Below are 13,974 nucleotides of genomic sequence, written 5' to 3'. Positions count from 1 at the left end.
CTGCAATCACCGCTTGACCAGAAACCACCAAAATCTCCTCGCTCATCCGCTTCTATTTCGATACCAACTTGAAAAATACTACAGTTCTTACCTGCCTTCACTTCCCAGCAAATTCCTTTGCTTGACCTTCTGACTATTGATTGCCCATCGCAAAGACCTAATTGTGTGCACGTGCAGCACGGTCGAGTCCACTTCCTTCTTTTCGTCTACCTCTTCACATCTACGACTGTCCGATCTGTTGACGAAACCTGCCCACCAAGACACCTATTGACCACATTCTCGTTCATTAATTTTCACTTTCTCTGCGTTATACCTTGGAATCAATATCGTTGAGACAGATAAAATACCTTACTCCACATTCGTCAATCTAAACAACCGATCATCATGGCCGATGCTCTTGCCTCACAATTGAACAATACAAGCTTAGGGTATGTCGCCATGCCATTCTTCGTGCGGTTTACCGGTGCGAAATCTTCTAACAGTGTTGCATTAGAGAAGCAAACTCGGAGGGGAAATGGAAAGAGCAAATAAAAGCCCCTGTTAAGGATGGAAGGCCGCAAACTGAGGTTTGATCTGCCCCGGACTTCAATGCTCTGCCCCAGTCAAATTAACTGGGACTTAGGATGTCACTGCTACCAAAGGGCTTGAATTCGAAGACTTTTATATCAAACGCGAGCTTATGATGGGCATTTTCGAGGCTGGCTTCGAAAAGCCTTCGCCAATCCAAGAAGAAACGATCCCGGTCGCCCTTACTGGCCGAGATATCCTGGCGCGAGCGAAGAATGGTACGGGAAAAACGGCAGCTTTCGTCATCCCTACGCTGGAGCGCATCAACCCAAAGAGCACAAAAACACAGGCCTTGATCCTAGTTCCAACAAGAGAGTTGGCCCTTCAAACATCTCACGTTTGCAAGACTCTGGGAAAGCATCTGGGAATCAATGTGATGGTAACTACTGGAGGAACTGGCTTGATGGATGACATCATCAGATTGAATGATGCCGTTCATATTCTTGTTGGAACCCCGGGAAGAGTATTGGACCTGGCCAGCAAAGGGGTTGCCGATTTGTCGGAATGCCCTACCTTTGTCATGGATGAGGCCGACAAACTGCTGTCGCCTGAATTTACCCCCGTTATTGAGCAGCTCCTTTCGTTCCACCCCAAAGATCGTCAGGTCATGCTCTTCAGTGCCACATTCCCTTTGATTGTGAAGTCATTCAAGGTAAGTTATGCATGTTCTTTCCATGAGCACTGGTTGACTGATGGTTGGAATCACAGGATAAACACATGCGCAATCCCTACGAAATCAACCTGATGGACGAGCTCACTCTCCGCGGTATCACTCAGTACTATGCATTTGTTGAGGAGAAACAAAAAGTCCACTGCCTGAACACGCTCTTCTCCAAGTTGCAAATCAACCAGTCGATCATCTTCTGCAATTCAACGAATCGAGTGGAACTTCTTGCCAAAAAAATCACAGAGTTGGGTTATTCCTGCTTCTACTCACACGCCAGGATGCTCCAACAACACCGCAACCGGGTTTTCCACGACTTCCGAAACGGTGTCTGCCGCAACCTTGTCTGCTCCGACTTGCTGACCCGTGGTATTGACATTCAAGCCGTAAATGTCGTCATTAACTTTGACTTTCCCAAAAACGCCGAGACCTACCTTCACCGAATTGGCCGATCCGGTCGTTTTGGGCACTTGGGTCTCGCGATCAATCTTATCAATTGGGACGACCGGTTCAATTTGTACAAGATTGAGCAGGAACTGGGGACTGAAATCCAGCCCATTCCGCAAAACATCGACAAGAAGCTCTATGTATACGACTCGCCGGACACCATCCCTCGCCCTATTGCAAACCCTACACCGGCAAACCCGGCAGCAAGCACAGCTTATAATCAGGGCCCTTCGGATCGTCGCCACAACCATCACTCCAATGGCAATCACTATCAGTTTAGCCGAGGGCGAGGCTCATACCGAGGAGGTCGCGGGCAGGGTCAGCGCCGCAATGTGCAGAACGAAACAAATAAGCTTAACGCTCCTCACAGTCAGCAGCAGGGTGGTAAACCCCCGGCAGCACAAGTGTCTTAGAGAACGAAAGCCACAGTGTGTGTCGAGCAAGCCTTATTGCACTTCTTTAACATGCTAGCTCATCTCTGGCCGGCAAGGCATTGTTCATCGATTTCTTCCGGGCCACCTTCTCCTGGACTAGACATACTACTCGTATTCGCTTCCTCAACCCTTATCTTTGTTCCAGTGGCATGATAAATATGATGTGATCTGTATCATAATCGACTTTCTTTGTCTTCCATTCCGCCCTTCCTCTTGAAGTCGTTTTTTTATCCTTCCATGTGCTATTCAGTTTTCTCTCCCCTACTCTTTGGAGTTCGTCTCGTTCTGGTCAATTTACAGCAACGTTTTCCATGAGGCTGCGTTATCGACGCTTTAGCTTTGTACATATGATGATTCATCACCGCATTTTGTGTTTTGCCGGAGCACAATTGGCGTTATTCATGACATGTTTCTGGCGTTTGGAAGTGGTGTTCAGGTGAAATCCATCGGCCAGTCACTTTCTTCCACTCAGGCTTCGGAGTTTTTCGTTGTGCTCTGCTCCCTATGTTACATTGCTCTGAATTGTTTCCAAAGCTCTCCACCGGAATGGCCAAGGCCATGGGTCTTCCCGAGCAATCTTCTACGTTTTTCTGCTTGTTTCAACGCTACTCACTGCTATCCTTTCGCGTCAGGCACCGCTACACCTGGTTGTTTTTATGTTGACTCCCCGCCTCTTTCTCATGTGCCTTCCCTTACTGTTGCTCGCCCCGTTCGGGTACATTGGCAGCCATGAGGGATTTCCCAAGTGTGCCCCGAATTCTCACGGCTTATATGCTGATTACACCTCGACTTGATCTGGGCAGTTCTACACTTCATCGATCGGCATTTTTTTAATCGTGGGATGTGACTGTTTAAGTCTGGACCTTGTCGTTTGTGCAATCTTTCTCCGCAACAAGATCATCGAACTTGGAATTGGGGCGAAGTGGCCAAGGAGGCCAACGTCGACATGAAAACCACCATTTGGGATCCGAGCAGATCAGCGGGCAAGAAGCGGAAGAGGTGAACTATCATCATTTTTTTTGAAGAGAAAAGAAAAAGAAAAAAGAAAAAAAGAAGAAAAAAGCAAGATGAAGAAAACCGGAAAAAGAAGGGGGATTTTCGAATTGGTTGGGATGCTGCCACTCAGGACAGAGGGTATTAGTAGACCCATACTAGTATTCAAGTAGCATCCAACCAATGCAAAGGCAAATAAATCCTCCAAATTGAGCCCAGTAGGCGCACGGGGTCTGCGGAGTTGCATGAGATGTCTCTCTCGCCTTCCGTACCGAAGTCGGCCTGGTATCCGCCGGACCTCGGGCGCGCCCCCCTGCTCTTCCATCTCCGCGCCTTGTCGCTGTCTCGCCTGGCTTTGCATGCACAATGTCTGCTACGGAGAAGGATCAGACGCGCAAGGTATGTCAGCCTGGGGAGCAGCTTTCCCCAAATTTTCTCCCTATATTGGGCTGCTGACCTCTCGCTTACTGTATACAGCCCAGCAGTCTGCGATCTATAATCGCCGGCTCGAGTGCGGGTGCGGTGGAAATAGGTAAGAGTCACCCGGCGTCATTGGGGTTAACAGACAAATGCTAACCACCCGTCTACAGCAATCACCTATCCAGCAGAATGTACGGTCTCGACCGATCCGCGGTTATTTGGGTTTAACTAATACGCATATGCTGAAGTCGCAAAGACCCGGTCACAACTCAATCGCAGACTACATGATTCTAAGAAACTACCATGGCCACCGTTCGGCAAGCAGTGGTATGCCGGGTGCACCACACTGATAATAGGGAACTCTCTTAAGGCTGGCATTCGTAAGTTTTGCCTAGTCCTATCGTGTTTCGTCATATTTACGCCGTTATTTGTGGACAGGGTTTGTTGCTTTTGACAAGATCAAGTCCCTCTTGCAAGATGAAAATGGCAAGATCTCCGGCCCAAAGACCGTGATTGCCGGATTTGGAGCTGGATTTACCGAGTCTCTTTTGGCGGTGACACCGTTTGAGAGCATCAAGACCCAATTGTCTGTTACCATCCCGAATAAGTCTATCTCGGCCCTGCCGACGTACCTGAAAAGATGACCGAAGGAGATCAAAGGTGGTGCTGACAGCGGTATCAATGCAGGATCGATGACCGAAAATCCGCAAACCCCCGTATGCGCGGTTTCTTACATGGCAGTAAGGTGATTTTCCAGGAGCGAGGCATTCGCGGCTTTTTCCAGGGATTTGTGCCTACAACGGCCAGGCAGGCAGCCAATTCGGCGACAAGATTTTCGAGTTACACCATGTTGAAACAGCTGGCGGAGGGCTACGTTGCGCCGGGTGAAAAGCTAGGAACTGCAAGTACCTTTGCCATTGGTGGCATTGCGGGTCTTATAACGGTGTTCGTCACCATCCACCCCTATTCTGGCTGCGTTGCACATGACCCATTCTGTCTGTTGATGCTAACGTTGCTTCTACAGTTATGTCACTCAACCTCTTGATACCGTTAAAACCAGGTTAGTGACTACAGCTTAAGGAGACCCGTGCGTTGTTGGGCACTGACCGGTACTAGGATGCAATCGCTTGAGGCGAGCAAGAACTACAAAAACAGCTTCGTCTGTGCGGCAAGAATCTTCAAAGATGAGGGGGTTTTTACGCTGTGGTCAGGAGCCATGCCCCGACTAGCAAGGCTAATAATGAGTGGAGGAATAGTGTTCACGATGTCTGTCCAGCCTAGGTCTAATATTTGCTCTCGTTCGCCAGCTAACAGGTTCACTATACTAGGTATGAAAAGACGATGGAGGCGCTGGACACCGTCGACCCGGAGAGAAAGTATATCTAACACTATTAGAGGGAGAGGAGGGAAATATAGAGTCATTCATACGCGCTGCGAACGATATAATAGGAACATGCCGCAACAATCTGTACATGACATCCCAACATCAGCAAAGCATGCATCCTATTGTTGGGTAAAAGTATGAAAGTGTAGTTGGGGGGTTGGCATAGAGGCCCGCTGTCTCTATTTCTTCTTAGGGGCGCTCTTTGCTAATTCTTCAGCGGCCAAGGCTGTTATCTCTTGGTCAGTAAGCCAGGCCCGTACACTATCCATGACAGTATCAAGCCCTTCACCACCGTCCAGGATGCCATCCAAGTTATGGACGGTGATGCCACTGCGGTGATCCGTACAGCGATTCTGTCCATAGTTGTATGTGCGGATTTTATCACCACGGCCCATTCGGGCTACGCCCCCTAATATTCCTCTTCTCATCTCCATCATCTCCTGCTCCCTTGCCGTCTGCCTAGCTTCTGCCAACCTCGCTCGCAAGATTTGCCATGCTTTCTTACGGTTAGCATGCTGCGATCGAGATTCCTGCATTGAGATAGAAATTCCTGTCGGTATATGAGTCAAACGAATGGCTGATTCCGTCTTGTTCACATGCTGTCCGCCAGCACCGCCAGCCCGCATTTTCTCAGCGCGCACTTCCTGGGGATCGACATAGTAATCACTGTTTGGGTCCTCAACGTTGAGGGCGCCGTCCAAGCCGCCTCCTGTCTCTGGGAAGCTAGGAAGAACCATCACGCTCACGGCACTGGTGTGTGTCCGCCCCTTGGTTTCGGTGGCAGGCACTCTCTGTACCCTATGAACTCCCGATTCGGTTCTCAGAACGTCGTAGGCTCCATCCGTTTCGATTTCGATGACTGCTTCACTCAGCTGATCCTCCGCCGAGCCCTCTCCCACTTCTAATTTCATGACGCTTGATCGAAAACCACGATGCGAGCAAAAGGCAAGGTACATTCTGAAGACTTCGAAAGCGAAGAGGCCGGCCTCATCTCCGCCGGCGCCAGGACGAATCTCGAGAAGACATGGAAGAGTGGCGAAAGGATGCCGCGGAACAAGAGCCTGCTTCAAGTTATCGGATATGACTGACAAGGCCCTCTTACTGGTTTCCAAGTCCTCAAGTGCTAGAGTCCTTAGCTCCACGTCGGTCTCTGGGTCATTGAGCAGGGTCTGCAGCTCTGATATGGACTAGAAGAAAGGCCGACGTCAGCGGTTTGTATCCAGCCGCGCTCCGTGATTCTCCATCTATAGAGCACAAGCGCACTCACCTCGTTGGCATCATCCCATTCCTGTATAGATTTCGCAACCGGTGCTAGCTCGCCGGCTCGTCTCGCGGTTTTGGTATCAAAGACTTCAGCTAGGCGCGTCGAGAGGGTGGAATGCTCTGTTGCCAGAACGCGAGCACGTGTAAAGAGTGCCGGGGAGAGACCTGAGTCCGAAGCTATGAGAAGGAAACACTCGATCAGCTTGATTGGGGGTGTGCAACGGTGATGCGAAGGAACGCCATACTTGTGTTCAGGCGTCGGCGCTGTGCCGGGGGCCACCGGGCTAGAGGGACTCGGCCAGAGCGCAGCAGACACCGAGAGCACACCCATGGGGCCCTCCACATGATCCCTGATGCGCTCGAAGAAAACATCGTAGGACGATGTCCCGAGGGGAGGCGAGCAACAGGCGTGTCGGGACTCCGGCCGCAGGGCCGATCACGTGGCCTGTCGTTACGATACGGTAAGGTCGTATGGGACGGTAAAGGCCAGACTGCCTCCTTCGGGGACTCGCGACGGCCTTCTATACTTCGGCGCCCTCCATCATAAACGGCCACCTTAGCCAAGGTCATGTAAACACTTTGCCAGTTCTCTCTCTTCTCGCTCGTTTTCTCTTGCTCACCAAACGACCTCTCCGCCATCAATCTGCTCGCTTAACATAATTAATTGCTATGTTCGACTTCCTCTAAAACTTTCCTTAACGTCGCAAATCTAGGGGACTTCACTCATGATGCTTGTTTCTTTGACCACCTTTCTTGCCTTCCTGTCGGCTGTCCATGGCCTAACCCCTTCGCAAATCCCGCCAGACACCCCCCTGGCATCACTGGTCGCTTCTGCGAAGACTAATCTCGCCAGTGGCTCACCCCGTGAGGCTTTGCTATACTTCGACGCAGCGGTCTCAAGGGATCCCACTAACTACCTTACAATCTTCCAGCGGGGTGCCGCGTACTTATCACTGGGGAAAAGCTCGCAGGCCCTCGGCGATTTTGACCGTGTTCTACAATTGAAGCCGGACTTCGAAAGCGCTCTCTTACAACGCGCCCGTCTTCGGGCCAACTCTGCTGACTGGACCGGTGCCCTGGCTGATCTGGAGCAGGCCGGCAAGCAATCGTCTCCGGACTATCAAGAACTGCAGGATGCGCGGGATGCGGCACTTCAGGCGCACCAGGCAGAGGAGCATGGCGACTGGGACGCCTGCATCAATCAAGCAAACGTGGCCGTTCTGAAGGCGAGCGGCTCCCTGGGATTGCGACAGACTCGGGCGCATTGCCGGTTTGAGAAGGGTGAGATAGAAGAAGGGATTAGCGATCTAGCCCACGTACTGCTAATTTCACCCGGTTTGGTTGAGCCGCATCTACAAATATCCTCGATGCTGTTCTATTCGCTGGGAGACAGCGAGCGGGGGATCGCACAGATTCGAAAATGCCTTCACTCCGACCCCGATTCAAAACCGTGCAACCGCCTCTACCGAACTGAAAGAAGCCTACTCAAGCGACTACAGAAGCTACAGGATGCGTTTAATTCGCGCAAGTTCAACAATGCCATCAATCTGCTTGTCGGTGTAGGGGATGAAAGTGGCCTTCTTGGGGATGTGAAGGAGGACGTGGCGCTTGGGAGGGAGACCGGACATATTCATCGCACGGCTCCCGACAATCTCTATGCGTCATTGGTAGAACAGACTTGTGATGCCTACCGCGAGGTTTGTGGTCCTCTCGAGCACACACATGGCAACAGCACCAGCTAACATGCAATCTCAGGCACGCTTGTTCAAGCGGGCAACCCCGTACTGCTCCGAGGCGCTTGAGTCAAATCCCAACTCACTGCCAGCGCTATTGTTCCGCAGTCAGGCCGCTATCGACGACGAGCGCTTTGAGGACGCTATTCGCATGTTAAACACCGCCAAGGAGCACCACCCCGGCTCCAAGGATGTCCAACAGATGTTGCAACAGGCCCAGGTATTGCTAAAACGCTCGAAGCAAAAAGACTACTACAAGGTCCTGGCTGTCAGTCGGGACGCTGATGAGCGCACAATCAAGCGAGCCTATCGCCAGCTAACCAAGCAACACCATCCTGATAAGGCTGTCTCTCAGGGCGTCACAAAGGAGGAAGCTGAAAAGAAGATGGCCTCCATCAACGAGGCGTACGAGGTCCTATCCGACCCTGAGTTGAGGGCGCGCTACGATAGCGGGGATGACCCGAATGACCACGAATCTCAAAGGGGGCATCCGTTCCAAGGGAATCCATTCGGCTCGGGCGGGCAGCAATTCTTCTTCCAGCAAGGTGGTGGGCCACAGTTCAAGTTCTCGGGCCAGGGATTCAATTTTCCCGGTGGCTTCCCTTTTCGCTAGTATCCCCTACGTTTATACATATGTATGAATTGTTGGCGAGAGGCTGGGCGGGATGGTCGTGTACACTTTTACCCTTGGTTCGTGCCTTCTTACTTGTCCCCTTTCCAACGACTATAGTTTGCCGAAGAATACAGTGTAAAGCATGATACTATGATTCACAGGCTGCCTGAGGTAAAATGATCAACTGTAGTTTTGTTCATTCTCCCCTTCTTGCCATACGCGTACAATCAAACAAAAGAAGACAGAGCGAGGGGGGGGTCATGTCCGGGGACGGTCGGTCAATGGCACGTAGCTAACGGGAAACACCTTTTCCTTATGAACCGACCCATCGGCCTTTTTGTCCACTACCCAGATAAATTGGCCTCCACTTGAGCCGAGATTGCCAAGAAGGCCTCCATCGTTCTCCGTGTCTACAGGGATGAACATTCGTCCCGGCGCACGGAGCTGCTCGACCAGTACGGGGTGAAGAGTCGCTGCCGCTGCGCCGACGTGGATGGCATCGTATGGGGCGCTTTCTTGCCATCCCAGGCGCCCATCGGCTGTGACAAATTTGACCACGCCGCTATCGAGATACTCTCGACCTTGGTCGGACTTGCGCATATTACTCGCAGCCAGATCCACCAGTTCCGGTATGTGTTCTAGGCCAACGACCTGGCCATTGGTGCCGTCCTGGGACGAAGGCCCCGCCACCAGGTTGGCGAGGACGTGTGTTAGATATCCGGAGCCAGAACCTATGTCCAGGACGCGCGAGCCCGGTTTGAGGTATTCAATGAGGTGCTCGCAAGCGTGGCCATGCATGTGGGGGGCTGATATTGTGGCGCCATGGCCTATGGGCTGTGGTGAGTCCGAGTAGGGCCTCGAGGGCGCGTAATGGGCTCGATCGACCTGGTTTCTAGAGATCAGAACCTCGGCTGACTGGCAATTGACGGCATTCGGTGTATGGTCTGCTGGTTTCAAGGGGTGATGCTCTCTTACCCCCATCATCGCCTTCTTCACTCTTTCATTTTTAATTAGTCCCGTCTTGGAGAGATTCTCGATCAACTCCGTATTGGTTGAGCCTGAGCAATACCAAGCCATAGATATGAATCTCCTTAGGGCTCCGAGTATCGGTGTTGTCCTGGGCCTCTTAGGCATACGACGGCGACTTGCGTTGTGGGAGTGGGCGTGGAGGTTACTAGAGGATGGATATAGCGTGGGTTAAGCCGTTGCTGCAGCTAGTATGTGTAGTGGCAGGTCAAACAAAGAAGACAATCCGTTGCTTGAAGGTAATGCGCCTTGATGACGACATGTCAATTACTACTGCATCACGTGGCCCTGTGGAGGAGGCGGGGGGTTATATGAGCCTACGTGCTCCGTACTTGGTATATATATATATATAGAGACCCCGACTTATGGACAAGAGGTAAGCCGTATATAGATAGACATTTATATTCGAACCCGAGTCATTCTCCGTCACATACTAACGGCGAGCATAAAGCAGAACCGAGAATATCCATCTGGCAAACACATGCATCAGCATATATACATATATACACAATACTACTGAGTGCCATCGACTTTTTCCCCTCACGACGCTGCGATAACGCGGGTCTGACGTCATGACGCAGAAAAGCCCGTCGCCGCGCCCGAACGCCCGCTGACTCATCACTCACGCACTTCTCTCGGAGCGCAACAACTCGTGAAGAGCCAAAAAAGCACCTGGTAGAGGATTGCCGGCCTCTCTTCCTCCTACCCTCCCCGAGTCATTGGCTGATTGCCGAACAAAATCTCCTCCTGGGCCATGATTCCCACTGTGGTTTACTCCAGTTTACAATGGATTGTCCCAGAGCGGACCCAAACACCCAATCCGAAGTGGATCTGATGATCCTGGACTACATATTGTGCACCGCTATAAGTAGCCTGCTATACACCAGAGAGGTGGAAAGCGTCATTTGGTCGCAAGATATGATCAATAGTATGCACCCGAATAGATCCCTTGCACGGAAAACAGTTTGCCGGCGGATCACACTAACCGCCCAAGCTGGCACAGCCTTTTTATTGACTTTCCAAGACACCGAGTCAATCCCCGATGATCTCCGCACGAAACTCCAGGTTTTTGATTTCATGCGCAACTTCCTTCGCTATGACTGGCCCACGGCGCAATCGCCCTCTTCTGTGGAGGCACGTTCTTTTGCTGGACATTGGCAAGTCTGCCCGAAACGGGAGGATGCGTATGACCGTGGCAGGCCACCCGCCCTCCCCGAAATCGTAACCCAATTCATACTACTTTGCAACAACGCACATAGTCAAATCAATCGTGGAATGCAAAGACGAATAACGGCGCGGCTAATCATGCAGGCCGCCCTCGAAGCAATACCAGTGTCTGAGAGAAGGACATCGGAGAACCTCGATCAAGAACTTCTCAAAGCTGTCGACAACCTCAATACGGTCCTGATGAGACAAGTGGGCATCGACATGGCAAATTACTGGTCACCGCCGATGGGAAGCACGCTGGCTGGCCAGGTAGAATCGTCGTCTCGGGAAATGCCCCTGCCGACCATCCAGGATGCGATGGTTGATTTTCTGTCCAACCTGATAGAAGGATTGGACGCCCCAGTACTCGTTCAGCTCGAGCGAGGCCAACTCCAGGGACTAAGTCGCGCTGAAACGAAACAGTTAAAGGAACGAGTGGGATTTAGATGATATATGGCCTTGTGTAACATGCATACTCTCGATTGAAGTCCCTTAGGGTGGCATAAAGCAGGTGTATATGGTTTTTCATTTCCCTTCTATCTCGCCCTCTCTCCACATTGCCCCTATCCACAGGCTGATAATGTACATGAAGACCCGACATGGCCCAGAACAGAACAGAGAGGTTGGTCATTATTTGTAGACACATACCACATGGACCAAACAGGGTTTCGTTGTTGCATTTAGCCGAGCAACATGCGACGAGGGTCCTCGATATACTCCTTGATCTGTGGTTGAAGTGATCAGTACATAGAACCCCCAAAGCATTCAAGTGAGGCATTTCACAAACCTTAACGAGGAACGTAACCGCCTCCCGGCCATCCAGAAGACGATGGTCATAAGTGAGAGCAAGGTACATCATCTAGCTGTGGTGTTAGAGGTAGGCTAAGCTCGAGGGGCCGGAACAACATACGGGGCGAATTTCAATTTTGCCATTGACCACGACGGGCTTGTCTTTGATCGCATGCAGTCCAAGAACAGCTAGAGAAAAGAAAAGAGAAGGGGAAAGGTCAGACTGGAATCCACAGAACTCATGCGACGGGGCTCTCATACCTGTCTGGGGCAGATTGATAATCGGCGTGCCCATCAGGGAACCGAAAACGCCGCCCTATATGAGGTTAGTGCGGGTTCAGTCAAACCACCAAGCCGTCACGAGTAGGTTGGCTTACATTGCTGATAGTGAAAGAACCACCGGCCATATCTTCGATCGTAAGCTTGTTATCGCGGGCCTGTAAGAATTCGGTCATTAGCGCGATCCCTAGAATGGTTTCCTAGAATGGCTCATCTCCGTCACAGACCTTTTTACCGAGATCCGCAATGGCCTTCTCAATACCAACGAGATCCATAGCCTCGGCGTTCCGCACCACAGGGGTGACCAGACCCTTTTCGGTAGCGACAGCCACACTAATGTCCACGTAGTCGCGGTACACAATGGTATCACCGCCGTTAGGGCCCTCAATGGATGCATTAACAGCAGGAACGTCTTTCATGGCCAAAACACAGGCACGGGAGAAGGCGCTCATAAAGCCAAGTTTCACGCCAGTTTTCTTGAGGACATCATCCTTGTATAGTTTCCGGAAGTCCATAAGAGATGACATGTCGACCTCATTGAAAGTAGTAAGCGAGGCGGCGGTGTTCTGGGACTGCTTCAAGCGCTCGGCAATGCGCAATCTCATTCTGTTCATCTTGACCTGTGGAGTGGACTGCAAGTTAGCATGCATGCAAAATGACCACTGCTAAAGGGCCAAGGGAATACGCACCCGTCGTTCCTCACGACCGCCAGGACTGGCCTTGGCTGCCTCAGAAGCCGGAGGCTGAGAGGCTTCGGACGTGGGCTTCTTGTTGCTCTCAGATGCAGGAGCCGCGGGCTTTTCCGAAGAAGGGGGTTTCTCTGTTGATTTCGTCTCTTGCGCAGGCTCGGCTGGTGCCTTGGGCTTTTCAGCGGCAGGTTCTTTCTTTTCCTGGGAAGGTTCGTCCTTCTTCCCTTCAGGGGCACCACCCAGTTCCAGCTTGGCAAGTTCCTGGCCGACGGTCACAGTATCTTCCTCGTTCACAAGGAGTTCCTTGATTGTGCCCGATTCAGGTGCGTTGACGGAAACATCGATCTGTTGCTTGTGAGCAAGTGCTACACCCAATGCAGCCATGCCACATAACTGGAACTGGCTCCATGCACGGATTGCTTACCTTGTCCGTCTCAATCGTCGCTATCTCTTCGTCACGTTCGACATAATCGCCAACCTCTTGAAGACAAGTAAATACACGGCTCGGCAATAGCATAGAAAGAAAGAAGCATTTGGTGGAGGGGGTTCCTTATAACCATACGTTTCGAGAATTGTTTCAATGTACCCTCCGTGATTGATTCTGCCATCTGAGGAACCTTGACAACGGAGTCCGCTGGTCTGCAGTTAGCTAGCTATATTTCGCGAAGAGAAAGGCGAGCGTTTTACCATAAGTCCGGACCTGGTGGCGTCCAAAGAATCCGAGATCGAACCGCGGAGCTCTGGAGCGTGTCAGCTCAAATGCATTGTTTCGCCTTCTCCATAACCCTCTCATAATTACCCCCTCCTGATGGAAAAAGTCGCAAAAGAGAAAGGATGGTCTTACCCCGAGACGGGAACTTGCAGTGGGCTGGTGGAGGATCTGTTGGACCGGTTGAGATGCCTGCAGAGTGCAGGCGAGGTGATATTCCTGCGGCCAACAGTACTGAGGTAGCGAGTGCCATGGGCGACCCGAGGGATTGCCCTGAGGCGCTGTTCGGGCAGACGGGGAAGTGGTAATCGAGAAGCCATGATGACCAGGATTCGCTGGAATCAATGCGCAAAGGAACGGAGGTCGAGAGTAACCCAGCTAATGTTGGATTTGGGTGGTAGGTGAGCTTGTAGCAAAAACAAAACTTTGCCGTTGTTACAGGGCAGCGAAATGAACGAAGAAGAAGAGGATGGATGACAAGACTTGGGAGCTCCCAAACCGGGCCGAAACTACCGGAATTTCCCTGCACGCCTGGAGTCCTGCACCCGGCGAATGACGGCCGGAGTATTGTTATTACGTTATTCAAGTGGACCGGAAACACCGCCCGGGCAATTCCTCGTCCGGCAAAGACAAGAGACTCCTAAGGTAGCATCTGGGAAGCACCACCGCAATTGAGCGATAAGCAGTCGGCGGCAGGATTGGCAATACCTGTCTATACAGCTACCTGACCACCGGGAAAAAACAAAAATCAACTGTCG

The 13,974-nt window shown here is 51.5% G+C and overlaps 8 protein-coding genes across 8 annotated transcripts; 5 read left to right on the top strand and 3 right to left on the bottom strand.

Moving 5' to 3' along the window:
• Positions 1 to 384: 384 nt before the first annotated feature.
• On the top strand, positions 385 to 2,091 carry dhh1 (DExD/H-box ATP-dependent RNA helicase DHH1; the record flags this gene model as incomplete). Its single annotated transcript, XM_046088292.1, has 4 exons — positions 385 to 428; positions 494 to 566; positions 623 to 1,219; positions 1,276 to 2,091. 4 exons carry the CDS (start codon positions 385 to 387, stop codon positions 2,089 to 2,091), a joined length of 1,530 nt encoding a protein of 509 aa, XP_045944262.1.
• Positions 2,092 to 3,471: 1,380 nt separating this feature from the next.
• On the top strand, positions 3,472 to 4,169 carry LDX57_006577 (uncharacterized protein; the record flags this gene model as incomplete). Its single annotated transcript, XM_046088291.1, has 5 exons — positions 3,472 to 3,504; positions 3,583 to 3,637; positions 3,696 to 3,738; positions 3,805 to 3,905; positions 3,964 to 4,169. The coding sequence occupies 5 exons, from the start codon at positions 3,472 to 3,474 to the stop codon at positions 4,167 to 4,169; spliced, it is 438 nt and encodes a 145-aa protein (XP_045944261.1).
• Positions 4,170 to 4,243: 74 nt separating this feature from the next.
• Positions 4,244 to 4,911, top strand: LDX57_006576 (putative mitochondrial tricarboxylate transporter (Ctp); the record flags this gene model as incomplete). Its single annotated transcript, XM_046088290.1, has 4 exons — positions 4,244 to 4,470; positions 4,550 to 4,585; positions 4,642 to 4,791; positions 4,854 to 4,911. The coding sequence occupies 4 exons, from the start codon at positions 4,244 to 4,246 to the stop codon at positions 4,909 to 4,911; spliced, it is 471 nt and encodes a 156-aa protein (XP_045944260.1).
• A 177-nt stretch (positions 4,912 to 5,088) lies between these two features.
• On the bottom strand, positions 5,089 to 6,503 carry MRF1 (putative mitochondrial translation release factor (RF-1); the record flags this gene model as incomplete). The annotated part of the gene is made up of 2 exons (XM_046088289.1): positions 5,089 to 6,096; positions 6,177 to 6,503. The coding sequence occupies 2 exons, from the start codon at positions 6,501 to 6,503 to the stop codon at positions 5,089 to 5,091; spliced, it is 1,335 nt and encodes a 444-aa protein (XP_045944259.1).
• A 43-nt stretch (positions 6,504 to 6,546) lies between these two features.
• LDX57_006574 (DnaJ and TPR domain protein) lies at positions 6,547 to 8,680 on the top strand. Its single transcript, XM_046088288.1, has 2 exons — positions 6,547 to 7,869; positions 7,928 to 8,680. The coding sequence occupies exons 1-2, from the start codon at positions 6,898 to 6,900 to the stop codon at positions 8,516 to 8,518; spliced, it is 1,563 nt and encodes a 520-aa protein (XP_045944258.1). The 5' UTR covers positions 6,547 to 6,897; the 3' UTR covers positions 8,519 to 8,680.
• Positions 8,681 to 9,849, bottom strand: LDX57_006573 (protein-L-isoaspartate O-methyltransferase). Its single transcript, XM_046088287.1, has 2 exons — positions 9,494 to 9,849; positions 8,681 to 9,403 (listed from the first exon to the last, which is right to left on the bottom strand). Exons 1-2 carry the CDS (start codon positions 9,650 to 9,652, stop codon positions 8,777 to 8,779), a joined length of 786 nt encoding a protein of 261 aa, XP_045944257.1. The 5' UTR covers positions 9,653 to 9,849; the 3' UTR covers positions 8,681 to 8,776.
• A 772-nt stretch (positions 9,850 to 10,621) lies between these two features.
• LDX57_006572 (uncharacterized protein) lies at positions 10,622 to 11,200 on the top strand (the record flags this gene model as incomplete). Its single annotated transcript, XM_046088286.1, has 1 exon — positions 10,622 to 11,200. The coding sequence occupies one exon, from the start codon at positions 10,622 to 10,624 to the stop codon at positions 11,198 to 11,200; it is 579 nt and encodes a 192-aa protein (XP_045944256.1).
• A 230-nt stretch (positions 11,201 to 11,430) lies between these two features.
• Positions 11,431 to 13,536, bottom strand: KGD2 (putative dihydrolipoamide succinyltransferase; the record flags this gene model as incomplete). Its single annotated transcript, XM_046088285.1, has 11 exons — positions 11,431 to 11,475; positions 11,538 to 11,609; positions 11,661 to 11,728; positions 11,801 to 11,855; positions 11,917 to 11,976; positions 12,046 to 12,438; positions 12,508 to 12,852; positions 12,932 to 12,987; positions 13,070 to 13,141; positions 13,195 to 13,247; positions 13,352 to 13,536. The coding sequence occupies 11 exons, from the start codon at positions 13,534 to 13,536 to the stop codon at positions 11,431 to 11,433; spliced, it is 1,404 nt and encodes a 467-aa protein (XP_045944255.1).
• Positions 13,537 to 13,974: the final 438 nt, after the last annotated feature.

The sequence above is a fragment of the Aspergillus melleus genome (assembly GCF_016097325.1).
Source record: "Aspergillus melleus strain CBS 546.65 chromosome Unknown contig3, whole genome shotgun sequence".
NCBI lineage: Eukaryota > Fungi > Ascomycota > Eurotiomycetes > Eurotiales > Aspergillaceae > Aspergillus > Aspergillus melleus.
Note: the sequence above shows the minus strand (reverse complement) of the source record. Positions and strands in the feature narration are given on the sequence as shown.

Excerpts from the sequence above, each read along its gene's own strand:
- LDX57_006574 (XM_046088288.1), top strand. The coding sequence starts at position 6,898 with ATGATGCTTGTTTCTTTGACCACCTTTCTTGCCTTCCTGTCGGCTGTC. Across the intron at positions 7,870-7,927 it reads CTTGTGATGCCTACCGCGAG|GCACGCTTGTTCAAGCGGGC; the intron begins GTTTGTGGTCCT and ends ATGCAATCTCAG.
- LDX57_006573 (XM_046088287.1), bottom strand. The coding sequence starts at position 9,652 with ATGCCTAAGAGGCCCAGGACAACACCGATACTCGGAGCCCTAAGGAGA. Across the intron at positions 9,404-9,493 it reads TGAAGAAGGCGATGATGGGG|GTCGATCGAGCCCATTACGC; the intron begins GTAAGAGAGCAT and ends TCTAGAAACCAG.